This window comes from Brassica napus, chromosome C3 (genome assembly GCF_020379485.1).
Source record: "Brassica napus cultivar Da-Ae chromosome C3, Da-Ae, whole genome shotgun sequence".
NCBI classification, from domain to species: domain Eukaryota; kingdom Viridiplantae; phylum Streptophyta; class Magnoliopsida; order Brassicales; family Brassicaceae; genus Brassica; species Brassica napus.
In genome coordinates this window covers 35,382,620-35,402,353 of record NC_063446.1, presented here as the reverse complement: position 1 = coordinate 35,402,353, position 19,734 = coordinate 35,382,620, and the positions used below count along the sequence as shown (strand labels likewise).

General features: G+C 33.7%; 3 protein-coding genes across 3 annotated transcripts; 2 read left to right on the top strand and 1 right to left on the bottom strand.

The window, feature by feature from the left end:
- Positions 1-1,404: 1,404 nt before the first annotated feature.
- Positions 1,405-3,943, top strand: LOC106406829 (bifunctional dihydrofolate reductase-thymidylate synthase 1). The gene is made up of 8 exons (XM_013847567.2): positions 1,405-1,511; positions 1,627-2,076; positions 2,153-2,576; positions 2,670-2,735; positions 2,838-2,899; positions 2,964-3,038; positions 3,116-3,512; positions 3,590-3,943. Exons 2-8 carry the CDS (start codon positions 1,667-1,669, stop codon positions 3,698-3,700), a joined length of 1,545 nt encoding a protein of 514 aa, XP_013703021.1. The 5' UTR covers positions 1,405-1,511; positions 1,627-1,666; the 3' UTR covers positions 3,701-3,943.
- Positions 3,944-4,166: 223 nt separating this feature from the next.
- LOC106406029 (40S ribosomal protein S25-3) lies at positions 4,167-5,236 on the top strand. Its single transcript, XM_013846612.3, has 4 exons — positions 4,167-4,395; positions 4,462-4,536; positions 4,607-4,741; positions 5,010-5,236. The coding sequence occupies exons 1-4, from the start codon at positions 4,393-4,395 to the stop codon at positions 5,121-5,123; spliced, it is 327 nt and encodes a 108-aa protein (XP_013702066.1). The 5' UTR covers positions 4,167-4,392; the 3' UTR covers positions 5,124-5,236.
- Positions 5,225-7,323, bottom strand: LOC106406028 (F-box protein At2g16365). The gene is made up of 3 exons (XM_013846611.3): positions 7,089-7,323; positions 6,207-6,869; positions 5,225-6,133 (listed from the first exon to the last, which is right to left on the bottom strand). Exons 2-3 carry the CDS (start codon positions 6,811-6,813, stop codon positions 5,457-5,459), a joined length of 1,284 nt encoding a protein of 427 aa, XP_013702065.1. The 5' UTR covers positions 6,814-6,869; positions 7,089-7,323; the 3' UTR covers positions 5,225-5,456.
- Between the last annotated feature and the right edge of the window lie 12,411 nt (positions 7,324-19,734).

The following is a 19,734-nucleotide window of genomic DNA, read 5'->3' as shown; positions in this document are numbered from 1 at the left end:
ATTCGCAACCAATCATTTGTCCATGTCATCATTGATGTTAAGTTGTTGGGCCACGAATTTGTGATACGTAATAGGCCATTTAACTTTAATGACCCATTTGTTTTGCCATCTTCTTACTCCAATCTAATTTTGTTACGACGTCTACAGAAGACCTTTCAGAACTCACTGTCTTCCTATCTCCTCCGTATAACGCCTGCGACGGCTATAATGACGAATTAAAGCTACTTAATTACTCCTTCAGACAAATCGGCGTCTAATTCTCCACATCCCTCCTCTTACTCAATCATAACGATGCCTCCTAAAGCCAAAAATCTATTGCTCAGATCCTCAAATCCATTCCTAACTTTATGGCAAATCAAACGGCAGTCACCACCACCCAAGTTCATTCTCCACTTTTCTTCAGTAAGATTTCATCAGGACCTGGAGATTTCCAGTTGCTTTTTAAGCTAATCTATTTCTAGAAAAGCTGACAATAATTCCAAAGGAGACATTCTTCTCGGCCTTGAGATGCTGATGATTGATGAAGAGGTACGTGTCCATATTTCAATATTATGCTTCCGATTTCATACACGTCTCTGATGTTTTCTAACAGAGAGAGAATATGTTAACAAGATTCTATCCTGAAACTCAACACCTAAGAATTTTTAACGTTAAGAGATAATTTTTAAGATTAGTTAAATAAGTGACCATCTGTGAATATGTTAATAGTTCTCAATATCCTTTTATGTAGTAACTAAATACAAAATTGTTCATATTGAAATCTACTACATATTTCACATGTTTATAACAAATAATTATTTACAAAATAATAAATACCAAAAATTTTAATATTGAAAATAAATTATGGCTTCAAAACTTACAGAATTGCTGAATCATTTTATTGGTTATCAAAATTTACAGATTTAAGTATTTAAAATTATTACACATTTATAAAATTATATATTTATATGAAATAAAAGTTATTTACCTATACTTCAAAAAATAATTCAAAATCAATCAGGCGATATATAAGAAAATATATAATACACATAAGATGATAGAATTTTATTTTATTTTATTAAATGTATAGTATTTTAAATTTTAAGAAAGATTTAAACATGGTTACGAAAAGATTAATAGAGACATGTAATATGTTAACATAAATTAATGATATTTCAAAAAAAAAAATATATCAAAACAAATAAATGATATAATATTAAAAAAATAAACTTAATTTTTTTTTTAAATCTAAAGTTTAATGTTTATATTTTTGTAATGAGATAACTTTGGTGGGTTTCCGCTTATTTATTTACTCTCCTGCTTATCACCTCTCCCTGTCCTTTTCAAGCGCCAGAAAGAGAGTTTCACAATCAAACAAAACAGCAGTTAGGTGAGGAGAACAAGGAGGCTTTGCCTGCCAGAATACCCCCCCCCCCCCCCCCCCCCCCCCCCCATTAATCTTCTGCGGTTTCGATTCTCAGTTTGGGCATTTTCCCAATCCGTCAAAGATTCTTCCTTTCGCGTTTTAATCGGTCAGTGATGATATTAGCAATCGTTTTTTTTTTTTTTTGCAATTAAGGCTGGAAGTTAGATTCTTTCGATTGTTATTACATCATTTGAATCTTAATCTGTGTTTGATTGTCTCAGCCTCTGCTGTTTTAAACTACAAAGTCTTGGTTTTTTCACCATGACAACTACTCTCAATGGCGACTCCAACACCATTGACCCTCAGAGGACTTACCAAGTCGTTGTAGCTGCAACCAAACAAATGGGTATCGGCAAAGACGGCAAATTGCCGTGGAACCTCCCTACCGATCTCAAGTTCTTCAAGGACATCACTCAAACAACATCCGACCCCTCCAAGAAAAACGCTGTTGTGATGGGTAGAAAGACTTGGGAAGCTATCCCCGCTAAGCACCGCCCCCTTCCCGGTCGCCTCAACGTTGTTCTGACTCGTTCCGGTGGGTTTGATATAGCCAACACCGAGAATGTTGTCACTTGCAGTAGTGTAGACTCTGCTCTTCATCTCTTAGCTGCCCCGCCGTATTGTTTGTCTATTGAGAGGGTCTTTGTAATAGGAGGTGGTGATATATTGAGGTAACTGTGTTGATTTACACTTGCAGTAGTGTAGATTCTGCTGTTACTTATTGTTGATTGTTGTGTTTGTTTGTAGGGAGGCATTGAACAGGCCTAGTTGCGATGCGATTCATTTGACTGAGATTGATACAAGTATTGAATGTGATACGTTTATACCTGAGGTTGACGCTTGCGTTTATCAGCCTTGGTGTTCTTCTCTTCCTATAACTGAAAATGGACTTAGGTTTTGCTTCACCAGTTTTGTCCGTGTGAAAAGTTCTGCTGATGATGAATCCTCTAACGGGTCACAGTCTCCTCTTCAGTTTGATGGGAAGAAGTTTTCTTTTCTTCCGAAGATGGTTTTTGATCAGCATGAGGAGTTTCGGTATTTGAATATGGTTGGTGATATTATCTCACATGGTAACGTGAAGAATGATAGGACAGGGACTGGTACGTTATCTAAATTTGGAACACAGATGAAGTTCAATTTGCGCAGAAGCTTTCCACTTCTGACAACAAAGGTATATGCTCACTTTTGAAGGCTTTGTCTTCTGTCATATCTTGAGTGGCACTCTATCTCATATTAACGCAATCTGTTTGCATCTTGTGTTTAGAGAGTGTTTTGGAGAGGTGTTCTTGAGGAGCTTCTATGGTTTATAAGCGGCTCAACTAACGCAAAGGTAAAAAAGGAAAGATGTTTATAGCCAAACCATCTCTACTGTGCTCTACACTATGCAAATGAATTAGATAGTTCTCTGAGAGGTGTATTTATACATGAACAGGTCCTTCAAGAAAAAGGTATCCATATATGGGATGGGAATGCGTCAAGAGAGTATCTTGATGGGTAAGATCTTAAACCGTTTCAAGAAATTAAAGCTTCTTGCTGATACATTGCCACTTAATTTCAGTATTGGTCTGACTGAGAGAGAGGAAGGCGACCTTGGACCTGTTTATGGATTTCAATGGAGACACTTTGGTGCCAAGTCAGTAATGCATCTCTTCTCTTGGCTTTTCTTATTCTCTGTTTGGATGAAAAGATCTTTCTCTTCGTTTTTAACAGGTACACAGATATGCATGCTGATTACACTGGCCAAGGCTTTGATCAGCTCGCAGACGTAATCGACAAGATGAAGAACAATCCTGATGATCGGCGTATCATATTATCTGCTTGGAACCCTTCTGATCTCAAGCTGATGGCGCTTCCTCCGTGCCACATGTTTGCGCAGTTCTATGTGGCGGAAGGGGAGCTCTCGTGCCAGATGTATCAGCGTTCGGCGGATATGGGCCTTGGTGTGCCGTTTAACATCGCTTCCTACTCTCTTCTTACTTGCATGCTCGCTCACGTGTGTGAACTTGTCCCTGGTGATTTTGTCCATGTCATTGGGGATGCTCACGTGTATCGAACTCACGTGAGGCCTCTCCAAGAGCAGCTTCAGAACCCACCAAAACCTTTTCCTGTAAGTTACCAATAATAACAAATGATGGTTGAGGAATGCACTATCTTTATTGTGTTGTTTGATTTGGGATACTGCAGGTTTTGAAGATAAACGCTGAGAAGAAAGACATTGACTCTTTTGTGGCAGCTGACTTTGACCTCATTGGATATGAACCTCACAAGAAAATAGAGATGAAAATGGCGGTTTAGTTGGCCCCATCTCTTAAGTGTGCTGATGTAAAATGTAAGATTGAATTGGGATGAATGACCCTTGTGTGGGTGATAACTTTTTTCACTGATAGTCTGATACCATGTGTGTGTTGGAATCCTTTAGTTCCACACAAGGTTCTAAAGCGATTTAGGGGGGGTTGCTCTTTTTCTTGATGCGAGTTTCTTTTCTGTTCTGAACTACTTACTCTTGGTCTGATCTTAACCATTCTCATCTTTTCAGTTTTTCTTTTGACTAAACGTAGTAATAATAAGTTCAAGATGCCTAAAAATCCTTTGGTAAATCCAAAAATATCCAAGTCCTAAAGTTGCCGAAGATCATTTGTGAGTGACTGTCTTAAAGGTTTTGTTTTAAATAAGAAAAAGAAAGCAAGGAATGTAGAGAAGTGAATCACATTGTCAAAATGAGTATATAGGATCAACGATAAATAATTGGTGATCAAACCTCCCATTTGAAGTAAAAACCAAAAACATAATCAAAAGCGAAACCATATCTAACAGATTAAAAAAGCTTTAGGCCTTTTTGTCATTTGTTAAGGGCTTTCAAAACAGTCTAAAACGCAGAGTTTTATTAAGGAGGCTCCCCTCTTCCATTCTCTTTAGGGTTTGTTTTACGTTTTATCAGCTCGTCCCCTTTGTAGCGCCGCTCTTCTTCTGTTCAGTCAATCTCCTCAATGGTGTGTTCTCCGTTTATATCTCCACCTCTACCTAAATGATGGTGATCTAATTAATGTTTTTTCTAGGCACCGAAGAAGGATAAAGTTCCACCACCATCCTCTAAGCCCGCCAAATCGGGCGGCGGAAAGCAGAAGAAGAAGGTCATTCGTTTTCCATCAAAAAAATCACATCTTATTTGCTCATTTATTTTTCGTTTATTGATGTCAACAGAAGTGGAGCAAGGGAAAGCAAAAGGAGAAGGTGAACAACATGGTTCTCTTCGATCAGGCTACTTACGACAAGCTTCTCTCCGAAGCTCCCAAGTTCAAACTCATCACTCCTTCCATCCTCTCCGACCGTCTTCGGGTATTTCCACTCCTCCAACTTTTCACCAGACGAGATCCAACTAGATTATTGGGTGCTCTCTAAAGTTTAGCTCTTTGTGGTGTGGGTTTTGAGATTTTATTAGTCTTAAGCTTCGAAATTTGTTATATCTTTGTTATTGGGTTCGTAAATGATCTGATTTGATTAGATTAGTAAATGATCTATCTGATTTTCATATGATTTTTTGTATTGATTCTTTCATTGATGATTAGAGTTAAAGTGACCTGATCATACTTGTGTTGTTGTGCAGATCAATGGGTCACTTGCTAGGAAGGCCATTAGAGATTTGATGGCTAAAGGAACCATCAGGATGGTCTCTACTCACTCTAGCCAGCAGATTTACACTAGGGCCACCCACAACTAAGTTTCCTTTCATTGTGTTTCCTCTCTCTTATTTGCCTCATCAAGTCTTTGACTCACTGTTTAGATGTTGAATCTTTTCCCTTCAATCAAGATTTTCAAGAATGGAGTTTTTAATTGTGCAGTTTTTGTCTTTAACTAAAAGATTCATTAGTTACATAAACATAAAACACAACTGATATATGATATGTTTAGTCACCCAATTACATATTCGAATCGTGTTGCCTTCATGTATAACTGATAAAATAACGAGACCAACGCTCCTAAGTAGACTTGATGATTTGGGATCTGTCAAAATCGTACATGGTTCGAATTCAGGATGGTGGTTTTGTTTTTCCTACCTTAGATCCCGAGCATTCCAGACCATGAGCGAGTCTGTCTTCCTAAGACCATACGGGTTCAAACCGCTCAAAGCCTTCCCCATCAGTGCCATAGCCGCAATACTCGGATACTGTTTCTTCTCCATCTCCTTTTGGTTCTCTGTCTCAAACCTAACATCTCCCCCTTCTGGTTGATCTGTATCCTTCTTCTTGCACCATCTCCGGATCCATGGATGCTGAAGCGTAACGTCGCCACCTCCCTGGTTAACGTTCTTGATTTGTGGAGTGGCAGGTTCTTGATTTCTTGGTTGGAGATTGTTGATACCTGACTTCAAGATTTCAAGGAAGAGGTTGTTGTTGTTGTTCCCTTCTTCTTCAATCTTCATCAGGCTCTTGGTTTCATCATGCCCGCTGGAATCAAAGGAGTTTCTCTTCAGACGCTTGACCCATCTGCTGCTGTTGGCTTCCGGTTCTTGTTCCAACCGCACACGTTTGCAGCCTCTAGACAAAAAGTGGTCCACGTTCATGCTCTGTGTAGCTGAGTTGCTTGTTTCTTCTCCCTGATGCCCACCTACTGAGTTCTCTCCATCCATAGCCAGAGGGGGTTCTTCATTCATGTCTGGTATCTCAGTCCTAGGAACGGGCGAATCGCCTTTTCGTCCTTTGCCCTTAGTTGAGGAAGAAGCAATGGAGCCTGCCAGGAAGAATGAGAATCAGAAAAGTATGAGATAAGACCTTGAAAACATGTATATAAAGTATTAATATACCAGAAAGATGAATCATCTGAAGTTTATCCATTTCCAAGGTATCAGTCTCCGCAGATGATTCATTCTTCCCTTCTTTGGTATCCTTTGAGCTTTCCAGAGACTCCAGTGTAACTCCTCCTCCTTTATGCTGGTGGTGATCTACACTAGGAAACAGATCAAGATACCCACCAAAAATCTTCCCTTTCAGCTTCATGGAACCCTTCAGTAGCTGATGATGATGACCATCTTCTTCCGGTAAGTTGATCTCTCCAGAAACTCTTTGAACCGAATCAACCGTTGCGTAAAACCTCACTGGTCTCATCAACTCTAGCAGGTTCTGTGTAGTCTTTTCTTGAACATCGTTATTATACATCCAAGGCATTTTGTTATTAGCAGCCATAGGGTTTGAGCTTGAACCCACATCGTCTTTAGCTTGAAGCTTTGTAGTATTAACCTTGAACATAGGAAACGGCAACACCTCTTTATCTTCAGCCCTAATCAACTCCTTAGAGTCACTACCAGTACTATGATCATGAAACTTCACTTCATTACCGAACTGAGTCCAACGACCTAACCAAGCAGATTCTTTTTTCTCGCTCATTCCTTTGTTAACTTTACCCATAACCATACACTTGTTAAGATAACAAGTACCAAAACAGGTCTCCAGAAGCCTTATCAAATCACCTGTAAGTAAAAGTCACTTTCTTTATCAATTACAATGGATAAACTCCAAAACGACAAGGAAATCTCATCAAAGCTTCAAGATTTCACCCAAAAAGTCACATTTTGATTCGAATTTCATTAAAAAAACAAGTGTTAGATGGTTAAACAAGAACAAAGGGTCTAAAGATCACATTTTTCAATCAATTCTCAGAAAAAAAAAGAGACACAAGCTTCACTTACAGACAAGACATACAAATCTATGCAAGGGATTTGAGATTGTTAGCAGAGACGAATACGTGGAGAGAAACTGTCTTCTTTTCGATGAAGGAGGAAAGAAAGAGAAAAAGAATCAGAGCGAGAAGGCGAATATCACCAAATCCATTTCTACAAGAAGTTGAAACCTCGTCTAGTGTCGCATAGCATCTACGAGTACAATTATTTTCTAATTCTTTATAAAATTTCGAAAATTATTTTTAATTGTAAAAGTGACGTGTTCCTTTTCCTGCCATGTCTAATGCAAATGGCGCACAATAAAGATCAACGATAAATGTAGTACTGTACTAGGCTGTGCAAATATCTAGATAATATTTGTTTATTAAATATTTCTAACATTTTAAAATACCACAATTTTTATCGATTATAAAATGACGAATACAAATGTTTGTCTCTTAGATATATCATCGTTGTTGAAGAGTTAATGTATTATATTTTATTTTAATTATTTTTAGAACTTCATATGCACAAAAAGAAATTAAGTTTTACGGCTAACACAAATCACCAAAACCAAATAGGTAACATTGATTGTATAATGACGAAAGAAGATTAGGTTTTCTGCTCTCGATTTGTTTAATATTGACTTTCCATAAGTAATTTTATTTTCTACCTCTATAAAATTGTGCTTTCGGTGAATTATATAAGTGTCAATTTTAGAAAATGGACATCTGTAAAAATTTCTTTGTTATTCATTAGTAATTTCCTAACTATCAAGGATGAAATTTCCTATATATATATATATCATTTCTCTTAAGATTAAAACATACAAAAAAACCTGAAAATTTAAATAAAAAATAGCGTCCGATGGCAACATCTACAAGTTACAAAGTTAGAAGTATATGCATAAAGATTCTGACAAATGGTGATGAACGAGTTTTTCAACGGTCTAGAGATATTCTTGTACCATGTGCGTATTACACTAATCACGAATAAAACCACTAAGATGCTATGTGTCCTTGTTTAGAGTGAAAGAATACAAAAAATTTCTCATAGTGAAACTTTATAAAACCATTTAGTAAATAAATGATTTACGCCACAATACTATATGCGGCTTCAACATGGGGAAGATTATGGTTGAAGTAAAGCTAGTAATAATAGTAATTTTGAAGTGGTTGGTAATATTGAAGAACTGATTCATATGCATATTGAAACTAGTTACTATTAAGAGGACCAGAGGATAGGTCATGGTATGATTCGTGACATACTTACAAATACATTTTTAGATACAACTTAAAAAAAAATCTCTGATGAAATTGATAATGTTGAAAAAACTAACTTGGATGCAAAAAGTTTGATGATATATTAAATGCTGCGAATCATTCAATCTATACCGATTGTAGAGAAAGTCTATCTAAATTATCTCTGAAAGGTAGGATGATAAATACTAAAATTGATCATAAGTTAGATGAGGTTTCCATGGATGCATGGGTTGAGTTGTTTAAAAATTATTTTCTATAAGACAACTTGTTTGTTGATTCTTACTATAAGATTCAAAAATTGGTTTATAGTCTATGGTTGCCCACAAAGATGATAGATGTATTATATGATATATTGGAATGACAATGAAAAGTTACATGAATTTCGCTTTTGCAAAAAGCCATGATATAAATTACAAAAACTGGGTGGATTAGGCTACCATACCAAAGGATGTGATACCTACCAATCACAAACATGTTGAAGAGAGATTATCAATACGGGAGACTGCTAGAGCAATGAGATGACATGCTGAGCATGTCTAGACGGATGGAGAGATTACTTATCCATTAGATGCAAAAGCGTGGAAATATTTCAATATGTTACACCTTGATTCACTATAAATATTTGAATGTTTATCGTGGGTTATGCACATCAAGGTCAGCAACTCAAAATGGTCGAGCTACGGCGGATCCACGTACTGATGAATGCCAGCCATCTTTTATCGATATATAGATTTAGTCTTATTGTAATGTCTAGATTAGAAGACGATATTCATTGTGGCCAATAATTTTTATACCATACAACTTTTCACAGAAGATTTGCATGGAAAAAATGTATATTCTTGAGCATATTAATACTTGTTCTTAAGTATTAAAAGTGGTGACTTGATATTTTTTACAACTTTTGATACAAATATTGAAAGAGTCATCGAAAAAGAATTTTGTGATAATGGGTCTGCATGTTAGAGTTATTGTCAAACTCTAGTCACAATTATAAGATCTGACATCTTTATAGACATGGTAGTAAGTAGATAAAGGCTAACATTGAATTATACAGTGTCTTAGACAACCAAGTTTTGGTTTCAAAAGCGTTATCTATCAATGAACATAAGTTTTTATTTCTAAAACTACCACATCAGCAAGAAAAACCATAAAAATTAGTCTAAAATATAACATACATAAAAGAGAAAACAATATCCGCACGATTGTGCAGATCATATTTTAGCTTAGTCTTACAACATATATTAAGATTATTTTGGTTGGTTCAACTATAATAAAATTAAATGTTAAAAGTGATACACAGAATAGCAAATATCAAAACTACAAATAATTGTTCTCTAAAAATTATGAGGAATTGCCAAAAATAGCACTCTGAAGATATCACTTTTCATTTCTACTTTAACCAACTTTACCATTAAAAATTTAATTGGCAAAGTATCTTTAAATCCTAACTAATTAAACCTAAGACTAACTCTTCTTTCCTACATCTCACGATAATTTTAAATCTCATCATCTCAGATTCAAATCGGTGTTGACGAATTCCGGCGGTGACGAGTTCTCCAGCGAGATCGAACGACGCTGCAGAGTTGTCTGACGAGATCCGACGAAGCTACGACGAGATCCGACGAAGCTACGGCGAGATTCGACGAAGCTACGGCGAGATCCGACGAACCTACGGCGAGATTCGACGAAGCTACGGCGAGATTCGACGAAGCTACGGCGAGATTCGACGAAGCTACGGCGAGATCCGACGAAGCTACGGCGAGATCCAATAACGACGAGGAGTTAAAACGTACAAGTCGACAGAAGCTTAAAAAGGTACCGGATAATCGATGGTGATCGTCGTCTTTTTGTTTAGCTTTAGCATGATTTCTCAAAAATCAGTTTCTGCGAAGGGAGACGAAGATTTTGACATGGATTTTTTAAATCTTAAGTTTATAAAACCTTATAAATATTTATCAATGAAGAACATATTGCTTATAAATTTATCGATATATCTTGTTGATCCTTCCCATTTTGAGTATTTTTCACATATTCTTATAATCAGGTTATGATAATCGAAATATGTTCTATATGTGGAGAATGAAAACTAATAAATGGAATTCACTGGGATTTCATAGTGGATGATGAACGAGGATCCTCTTTTAGTATGATTCATGAAGATATCAGCTACAATGCTTTGATTGTGATTGTTTTATAAGATTTTGGAATTGATGACAACAGAAACAGTATAAATCTTAGCTATGTCTCACCTTCAAAATTAAACATTAAGATAACTGCATGAAACTCTTTTGCTAACTTGTTTGTTTATTAGAGTTATCGGTTATTTTATAAGGTAGTATGTAGTGTAAATTTACTCATTGCTGGAGGAAGTATACCATAGCAGTATATATTACAACTTTTACATTTATAAGACATTATAATAATAATTGTGCATTTTGTAGGATCATTACCTCATATATTTTGACTATTAGCTTTATGTTTTATTAATATTTCAGAGAAGAACTCAATTATCACCAATGATTGTGTCAAATATGATCCCGTCACAGGGTGAAGTTTTAATTAATCATGATTTGCCTATTGCTGGAAATAGTAATCCGCTTGAGGTATTTATTACAACTCTTATATTTATAAGGCCTTGTAAAAACATTGTAAATGATTCTATATTTAGCTTTATCTTTTTATGTTTCAGAGGGAAACACAGATATCACCAATGATTGTGTCAAATATGGTTCAGACACATGACGAAGTGTTAATTACTAATGATTTGCCTATTGCAGGTAGTAGAAATTTCTGTCAGGTATTTATGACACCTTTAATGTTTATAACAACCTTATAAAATACAAAGTACAATATTCATTACTAGGTTTATGGTTTTATGTTTCAGAGAGGAACACAAAAATCACCATTAATTATGTCAAACATGATTCAGACACAAGATGAAATTTCCAGTACTCATGATTCGCCTATTGCTGGAAGTAGTAATGTATTTGAGGTACTTTTCAAAGCTCTTACCGTAACATTCATAATTATAAGGTTCTATAAATTGTTTTAGAAATTAGACTTTATGGAATTCTACAATAATATTGTTACTTTTGGCAGTATTGGCTCTTATTGAGCTATTGTTGGTTGTGACGTACTTATTAAAACTTTGTAAATAAGGATTTTATTTTATAATAGCTTATAAAGGTAATATATACATGTTTAATTTTGTAGAGAGGAACAAAAATACACCTGGAGACTGAATGAAACAACATTCAAAGAGTTGACGAAGTCTCTGGTATATAACATACTCGTATTAGATACAATCTTATTTCTCCTTCAAGTGGTCTTGTTAGCAATAAGGTTATAACTTCCTCTTTTCTTAAATATAAATATATAAAAATTTAATCAATGTCATATAATGGGTTATAAATTCTATTTTTAATGTACATGTTTCATATTTTTATCTTAGAGAGGATTGGACTCGATGGGACGACCTGTTGTATATGAGTGTGGAAAGTCAAAATTGTCATCTTTTTTTAGTAGACGTGGTAGAGAAAGCATGATAGAAGATTTATATTCCCATTCAGAAATCTTGTCTCCAATTTGTTTAGAAAATCAATGTGATGATGATGATGATTTGTTATGTGGGAAGTTTTTCAAGGATAAAATGGAAATGAACACAAAGTTGAGGTTGCATGCAGTTAGTCAAAGCTTTGAGTTCCACACAGAATATTCAGACAGAACACGTTATTTTCTTAGTTGCGTGGATGAAAAATGCAGTTGGAGTTTTTGTGCAAAATCAGTTAAAGGATCTCAGAGTTTTGTTGTGCGCCATTATGTATCTAAACATACATGTGACACTTCTCTGAGAAGTGTTAGTCATCGGCAAGCTACTGCCAAACTGTTGGGAACTATGACCAGCAATCATTATAAAGGAGGAAAGATTGGGTTGAGACCTAAACAAATCATGGAAAAAACTAGACTCTTATAAATGATTTTACAAACTCTTATAAATTGTTTTTGTAAGTCTTTATAAATTATCATAGACTCTTATAAATGATTTAAGAGACTTTCTAATCGATTCCTAAACCTATAAACCATATAAATTGTATACATACCCCTTATAAATTGTTTAAAAAATATCATAACGTTTTTATAAAAAGTTATAAATGGTTTATAGACTTTATTAATTGTTTTATAAACCTTTATAAATGGTTTAGAGACTCTTACAAATAATTTATAAACTTTTATAAATAGGTTATAAACTTTACAAATTGTTTTATAAACTCTTATAAATGATGTATAAACTCTTATTTGCTTTTCAGCTTTTTTTTTTCTTCATTTTTATCTTCTTTCATGTGTTATTGACCTATATCATATGTTGCAAAATGGAAATCCACAAATCCTTGTTCCCATTAAATTTTCTTCATTTTATATCCTTGTTGAATAATTGTACAACACTGTCAAAATCCATGTCATCGAGATCAGAATGTGTTGGGGTCACCAAATGTTTGTATTCATCAGGATATCCAAACATTGTATTAACCACAAGATGTAACAAAGAATAAACAATGTTTTATAAGTCTCTAAAAATCTCTAATTTATAAATTTATAAACCCTTATAAAACTACATTTATAATCTTTTATAAAACGCTTCACATTATTGACTGATACACTAAAATTGGATCTTAATCTACTGTCAAGTTAACAGTGTAGTTGTAATATTTTTAGATTCAATTCCAGAGGACCAGTTCACACTTTATCTTTATGGGATCAGAATTAAGCTAAAACGAAGTAGGGGTTTTAAGAAGATGTAAATAATGTAAGGAACAAATAACAAGATTAGATTGTTTTCGGATTGATTAAAGGCGCTAGTCTAGGGTTTCTTTTCAGGCAAGGAGTTCGCGAACCAAGCAATTATTCAACTTCAGTTTATAACAAGTCTAAACTCGGATCACTCTGATTGAATCAACCCACTCTCGTAGTGTTGATTCCTTTGTGAGTCGGTCTTGATGCCTAAACTCTCGTTTGGATCAAGACACGATGGCAAGCCTTAGAGATCAAGTCCGATATGTTCATAATACACCCTAATATCTACTCTCGCTGATTAGGGATGCAAGCTCATTCAAATCATATCAGGTTATCAATCAACGGTTAGCTGAATCGATTAACCCTAATTCATGCACTAAGTGATCGGTTCAATGCAAGCAATAAGAACAGATATGAATGTATACAATCTTAAGATGACTTATCTATGCTTCAGCTCACGAATCCAAAACCCTAGAACCCTAAACTAACTCGGTGACTACTCAGACATAACACAAGAACAGAGAAGCATGATTTCTGAATAATACTACATATAATAAATAGTAGAAATCAGAGGGTTCAGGATAATCTTCTCTAGGAGAAAGATGGAGCCGTCTCCCTTACAAGTAGCAAATCGCAAATCACAAGCTCTCTCAGGTCTTTCTTGCGTAAAACTAAGGTAGGTCTAAAATAATAAATAGGAAACTATATATATAGAAGCCACAGGCGGCTAGAAGAAGGAAATAGGAAATCTAGGGCAAATCCCGAAATATTTGGAAACTTTCTTTTTTTTTATCTCTGTCGCCGGAACAGGCACTCAGGCTGCTCCGATTGGCTATTCTGCACGAAAGACTCCAAATCATACTCCCTCTGTTCCTAAAAGATAGATTTTTTAGTATTTTCACACATATTAAGAAAAAACATTAAAATACCATAATAAATGTATCGTTTTCTGTAATTTTCAATTTTCAATAACTTTTAACCAATAGTAATCCAATAAAGTCAATTAATTTTCTTGAAGTTTACCATTTTTTCATAGAAAACACAAAAAATACATCTTTCTGAAACGAACTTTTTATTCTAAAAAGTCTATTATTAAGGAACGGAGGGAGTACCTTTTTTCTCTTCTTTTCCTCTACTGGTCCATTTCTCATCCAATACAACTCTAGACCTGTTATGACTCAAAAGGGACTAAAAAGACTCGATAAAACCTTGAAAACTATTAGTAAGACATACGTATAATGTGCCAAAAACACCATATATCATTGACCAAGACACCGATTGGATAATCACTTTTGGATTGTCTAGTGGTTCTGTTCCAGCTTCATAAATCCTCGGAGATGTGAAAAATTCATTGCTATCTAACTGCAAGACCAAATAAAAAGATGATGTTAACTTTTAATCATGGTCTAAAGATACCTTATCCAAGCATAATGTTCATGTATTTCGGTAAAAGTCTTACAAAGAATATAGGATAATAAAAGACAAGACTTCTCAAATTCACACATTTATATGTTTTTTATAGACATATATGATCAAATTTTGTTTACAAATTTCTTTATAAAACCTTGTAAAGCATTGAGTTGTACTATCGACAGTATTTTAAAACCCAGATTTATAAGAGGTTATTCTTTAAAATACAATGTTCACTATCAGAAAATCTTTCTCCTAACGAGAACTATTCAAATGACAAGTCTAAATCAACCTTATTTGTTTTTTGAATAACAGTGGAACGAAAATCTTAAAATTACTTGGACCAAGATTTATAAAGGTTTATAATTTTTCGAAAACTCAATGTTCACTATCGAAACTCTTTCTCTTAGATCGACCTGTTGTAAACCAACCTTCGTTGATTTTTTTTTATAACAGAAAGAACAAATCCAAAATATTACTTGAATCAAACAAAAAAAATACACAAATTGGAAACATACCAGTGTGAATCGTGGAGAGGAGCCAACATCTTTGAGGTTTTGAATCGTGATTCTCGTAATCTCTTATCGTCGGCTGCGTGAGAGAGAGTGACGATGGAACTCAACGGAGTTGACAACGGATCTCGACAGAGATGACGACATATCTCGACGGAGAGAGAAGAAGGATCTCGACGGAGAGAGAGACGGTGGATCCGACGGAGAGACTATGGATCTCAGAGAGAGACGATGGATTCGACGGAGAGAGAGACGATGGATTCGACGGAGAGAGAGACTATGGATCTCGACGGAGAGAGAGACTATGGATCTCGACGGAGAGAGAAGAAGGATCACGACGGTAGAAAAGAAGGAGATGATAAATTGAAGATAAGGTATGGTTAATTTAATCTTTTACACATTAATGAATGTGATATTTATGAAAATTTCCTTTGAGTGGTGGTATAGTTGAATAGTGGTATCAAGAAAAGTGTATAAGTAAAATTTCCCCAAAAATTATTAGCTTTAAAATAAATGAAATAGTATATATGAAATCATGTCATATTTCTTGTCCATGCTTATTGTCACAATCTCTAATAAACCTTTAATAAAATATGTAATGTAAAGTACTCAACAAAATTTATAAATTTAATGGAAGAACTTATGAATGTTATTCTTTATTTTTATTGAAAATTTTACACCAAAATCTATAATAAAATAAGCAAAATATATGCAAAAATAAGCAATATTCAAGTTAAATATATAAGAATAAATAATAAAAATATTAGATATAACATAGTTAGGAAATATTAATTGTGCATAAAAACTTAGAACGAGGATGCTTATAAAATAGCAAAAATTATCATTTTACTTAATATGATGATAAAATTAAATTTAAATTTTAGAATACAAAATAAGAATCTATTGAAAATATATGTCAAATTTTTATATTCAAAGAAAAAACCTCAAATATGTAAGTAGATATAACAAATCCCAATTTTACATGTGATTGCAGTAGTGTGGTTGTTCAATTGTAGAGTTAATCCAAATTTACATTGATCACACATAATCTTTAGTTAATAATGTGAGTTCCTCTGTAATATAATCATTAGTTTCAGAAACAATATATACATATGTTGATAAAATATATTTTTTGATCAGTTGATAAAAAAAACTTGAATAGACAGTTAGAAACATTAAATATTTTGTCAAAAAATATGAATAATAATTGTTGATGACTCATTTGATTGTTCTTAATCTTTGATAATCGAAATTTTTTCAAAACTTGCAGGGTGAAGTTTTTTCAGATATGGAAGGAGAAGAAAGCCGAGTTTAGCATCTTCCCACTTTCAAATGTGGTTCATTTACGGTTTCTTCCATCCAGGAAACATCACGGTGATTCCGAGTATTGTCTTTGGAATAATTAACTTGTGATGACTTTCTACATCAATAACATAGTTTACCATTTACCTTTCTCATTTATGTTCTGCAGAAAGATAAATTCACTTATAATTACTCAAAAAAGTTAAGAACCGTGCCTTGCGCGGGATAAATATTATATATATATATATTAATTTTACGTATTACATGTTTTTTTACATATTATTAAATAATACATATATATTAATAATTAAAAACTCAGTAAATATTACGTATATGATTAAATTGGTGCAAACACATAAATAAATTTTATTAATTCAAACAAACACTTTTCCTATTTTATATGATATAAAATTAAGTTTTAATGATATAAACATAGATATATAGTACATTTTTAATATTAATATCTGTTAAATAATATTTTATACTCATATTGTTTTTTGATCATTTTTATTTTCTGTAACAAAAATTTTGAATCACCGATAACAATTTTTTTTGTGGGATATTTAATAGTTTTAGTCATTTATAATTTTAAAAACATTATGAAAAGTTTTAAAACTAAATATTAAGTTGTCAATATTTGTTCAAATTTTTTATCAAACGAAAAATTAAAGCAAATTTCAAAATTAAAATACATATGTATTTTTATATGGTACATAATTTATTTTAAAAAATATTAATATTTATTAAATGAGACTTCTTATTATATAATTTTGTAATCATTCATATCTTGTTATAACAAAAAATCTGAACCATGAAAAATTGAATGTGAGATTTTTGACAACTTTAGTCATTTATATTCGTTTTTAAAATTTCAAAATATAACATATACAGAAAAATCTAAATTTTTACTATATTAATGTGGTTGTTTAATTTATTTTAATATGTTAAAATTTAAAAAATAATAGAGAATAGGCTAATTTTTATCAAATCTTTATTATTCAAAATCATTAATTGTCATATATACTTTAGCCACATTTGGTAATTTTGTTATTTTTATTTAAGGAAACAATGAAGAACATTAATATCAATTTATGATTAGTTTAATAAAAAGCTTATTATATATTTTGATGGACCAACATATTTTTCTAAAGATTCTAAGAATGATTGTGGTGATGACACGTGTTTACAAAAAATGTTATAATGCTTCTCTTTTAATATATAGGGGATAACTCAAATTTATAAACGTAATGACTAGAATAACTCATAAACTTTTGTATTTACTAGAATAACTGACAAGGCAAACAAAAATACCAAAACACCATTTTTCTTTATTATTCACAAAATTGCCACTGAGATTTATTAATAGAGAAATGTTTAATTATTTCTCAAAAAAAATTCACTTCGCCGTCGAGAGGGTCGTGTGTCGTGTTCTCTGAAGGCGACGAAAGCAAATCAAACCCTTCTTTTTCACTTCCGTCTCCGACGACTTCTCCTCCGTCACAGCCGCCGCCGTCACAAGAGGAACCCTAAATCCGAGATCACCTCTGACAAATCCAGATTTAAATCGAAGATAATTGAAAGTGTAAGTTCTGAATCTATGCAATACTAAGTTGTTATTACATATTCTTAACATGTATTGTTTGATTGAATGTTAAATTTTGAAAACCCTAATTCCCAACACCTCAACACTTTACTTACATTCTCAGTTCTTTAGCTTTCCAAATCCTTTTCTGTGCGCCAATGCTATATTAAGGGAACAAGAAAAGGTTGTTGTCCAAAAGTTGAGTTAAACCTTGTGCAAAGATAACTGGATGTTCACTTGATAAACTCTGACGACAAGTGATCCTAACTTTTTATATTTCATATACAGGTCTTACAAAGAAAAAAGATCTGCATATGATGGTGTTTATAGGATTGAGAAGTGTTGGCTAAAAGTTGGAGTGCAGGTATGCATACAGCTTAATAACCATAATTTTTCACCAGTTATGTCTGTGCAGAGGTTGATTATTTTCCTGACCTATTCTTCTGTTTTCCATAGGGTTCTTGTAAGGTCTATTGTTACCTTTTTGTTAGATGTGATAACAAGCTAGCTCCATGGACCAAGTTTCATATAGATCTTCGAAGCGTTTCTTTTATGTTTTCTGTTTGAGTCTTAACGCTGTGGGATATACTGCAGTGACGAACATGGAGATCGTTCAAGACCTTTGCCTAAGCTTGAGGATGCAATAGACATGTTTGAGAGAAACGAAACTCCGTCATGGAATTTTGATGTAAGTTCAATTTTAGCATTCAGAGTGTGATCAGATATCAAACTTTTTTTTTACCTTATCTGTAATCTCTTCCATGCACTTGAGGATACACTTACTTGTAATCTAATCCATCACAAATCGCACTTAGCTTCAATAGTTCCCTTGGTTCTAAAAAGCGTGTGGCGACATGAAGCGATGAGGTTGGAGATTAGCGCCTAGCGCCATGGCGCTGCAAATCGAGCGCTTTGTCCACCTGCAACAAAAAAAAGTAACTACAAAACCATACATATATATTAAGTTAACATAAGAAAGCTAAGACATGTAGAAAACCAAAAACACCAAATAGATATAATAAAACTCAAAGGTTCATATATAAAATACCAAATTAAAACACCAAATTAAGATGAGTAGAGAAGCTAATGAGTTTAACTTAAAGTTTGTAAGGTTATTATATAGGAGATGAAATAGGGTTAGCGGGATTGTGTGCTAAGTTAGTGGGATTGTGGATACCCTCCTCTACACGCCTAATACGTGATAAGAGTATATTTAGATACAGTAGATATTCTTCCTAAACCGTTTTGTTAAGTGTACAATTTTGAATCAATTTTTTTTATATAGGTACAACAATCGCCGCTTTTAGCGCTTTAAGGAAATCAAAAAAATCGAGGAAAAGCGGGGATCTATGTACCTCGCCTGGCAATGGGGTCCCGAAGCGTTGAGGTCCTCGCCATGAGGCGCTTAGTGGCATGGCGCCAGAAACGCTCGCTTTTTCGAACCAAGTAGTTCCTCGTATGCATCTCTATAAATGGTTATATAAAATCTTGCCATATATGTGTTGTGTGTAGTGTCATTGGATCAGCGATTTTGAGCTTTGGATTATACACTGTGATTTGGGGAAAAGAAAAAGAGGATAACTAGAACTGTAGCAGGCTCTGAGAAGTCACCGTTGTTGGTTAACACACACCTTATAAGATGAAGCCTCATCATTAAGATGTGACTGATGAAAGTGGAGTACTTTTCAATGGATATGGAGCCATTAAAAGATAGATATGGTCCCCAATATTTCTTACGTATACATGTATTTAGTACATTATTTATTAACTTGTAGTATCATTTAGTAGATACCTTGTAAAGAAGCTCTGCAACATAA

Coding starts and splice junctions, on each gene's coding strand:
- LOC106406028 (XM_013846611.3), bottom strand. CDS start 6,813: ATGGTTATGGGTAAAGTTAACAAAGGAATGAGCGAGAAAAAAGAATCT. Junction 6,134..6,206: donor TCAGATGATTCATCTTTCTG/GTATATTAATAC, acceptor TCTTCCTGGCAG/GCTCCATTGCTTCTTCCTCA.
- LOC106406029 (XM_013846612.3), top strand. Junction 4,537..4,606: donor GCGGAAAGCAGAAGAAGAAG/GTCATTCGTTTT, acceptor TGATGTCAACAG/AAGTGGAGCAAGGGAAAGCA. Junction 4,742..5,009: donor TCCTCTCCGACCGTCTTCGG/GTATTTCCACTC, acceptor GTTGTTGTGCAG/ATCAATGGGTCACTTGCTAG.
- LOC106406829 (XM_013847567.2), top strand. CDS start 1,667: ATGACAACTACTCTCAATGGCGACTCCAACACCATTGACCCTCAGAGG. Junction 3,039..3,115: donor TGGAGACACTTTGGTGCCAA/GTCAGTAATGCA, acceptor CGTTTTTAACAG/GTACACAGATATGCATGCTG. Junction 3,513..3,589: donor ACCCACCAAAACCTTTTCCT/GTAAGTTACCAA, acceptor GGGATACTGCAG/GTTTTGAAGATAAACGCTGA.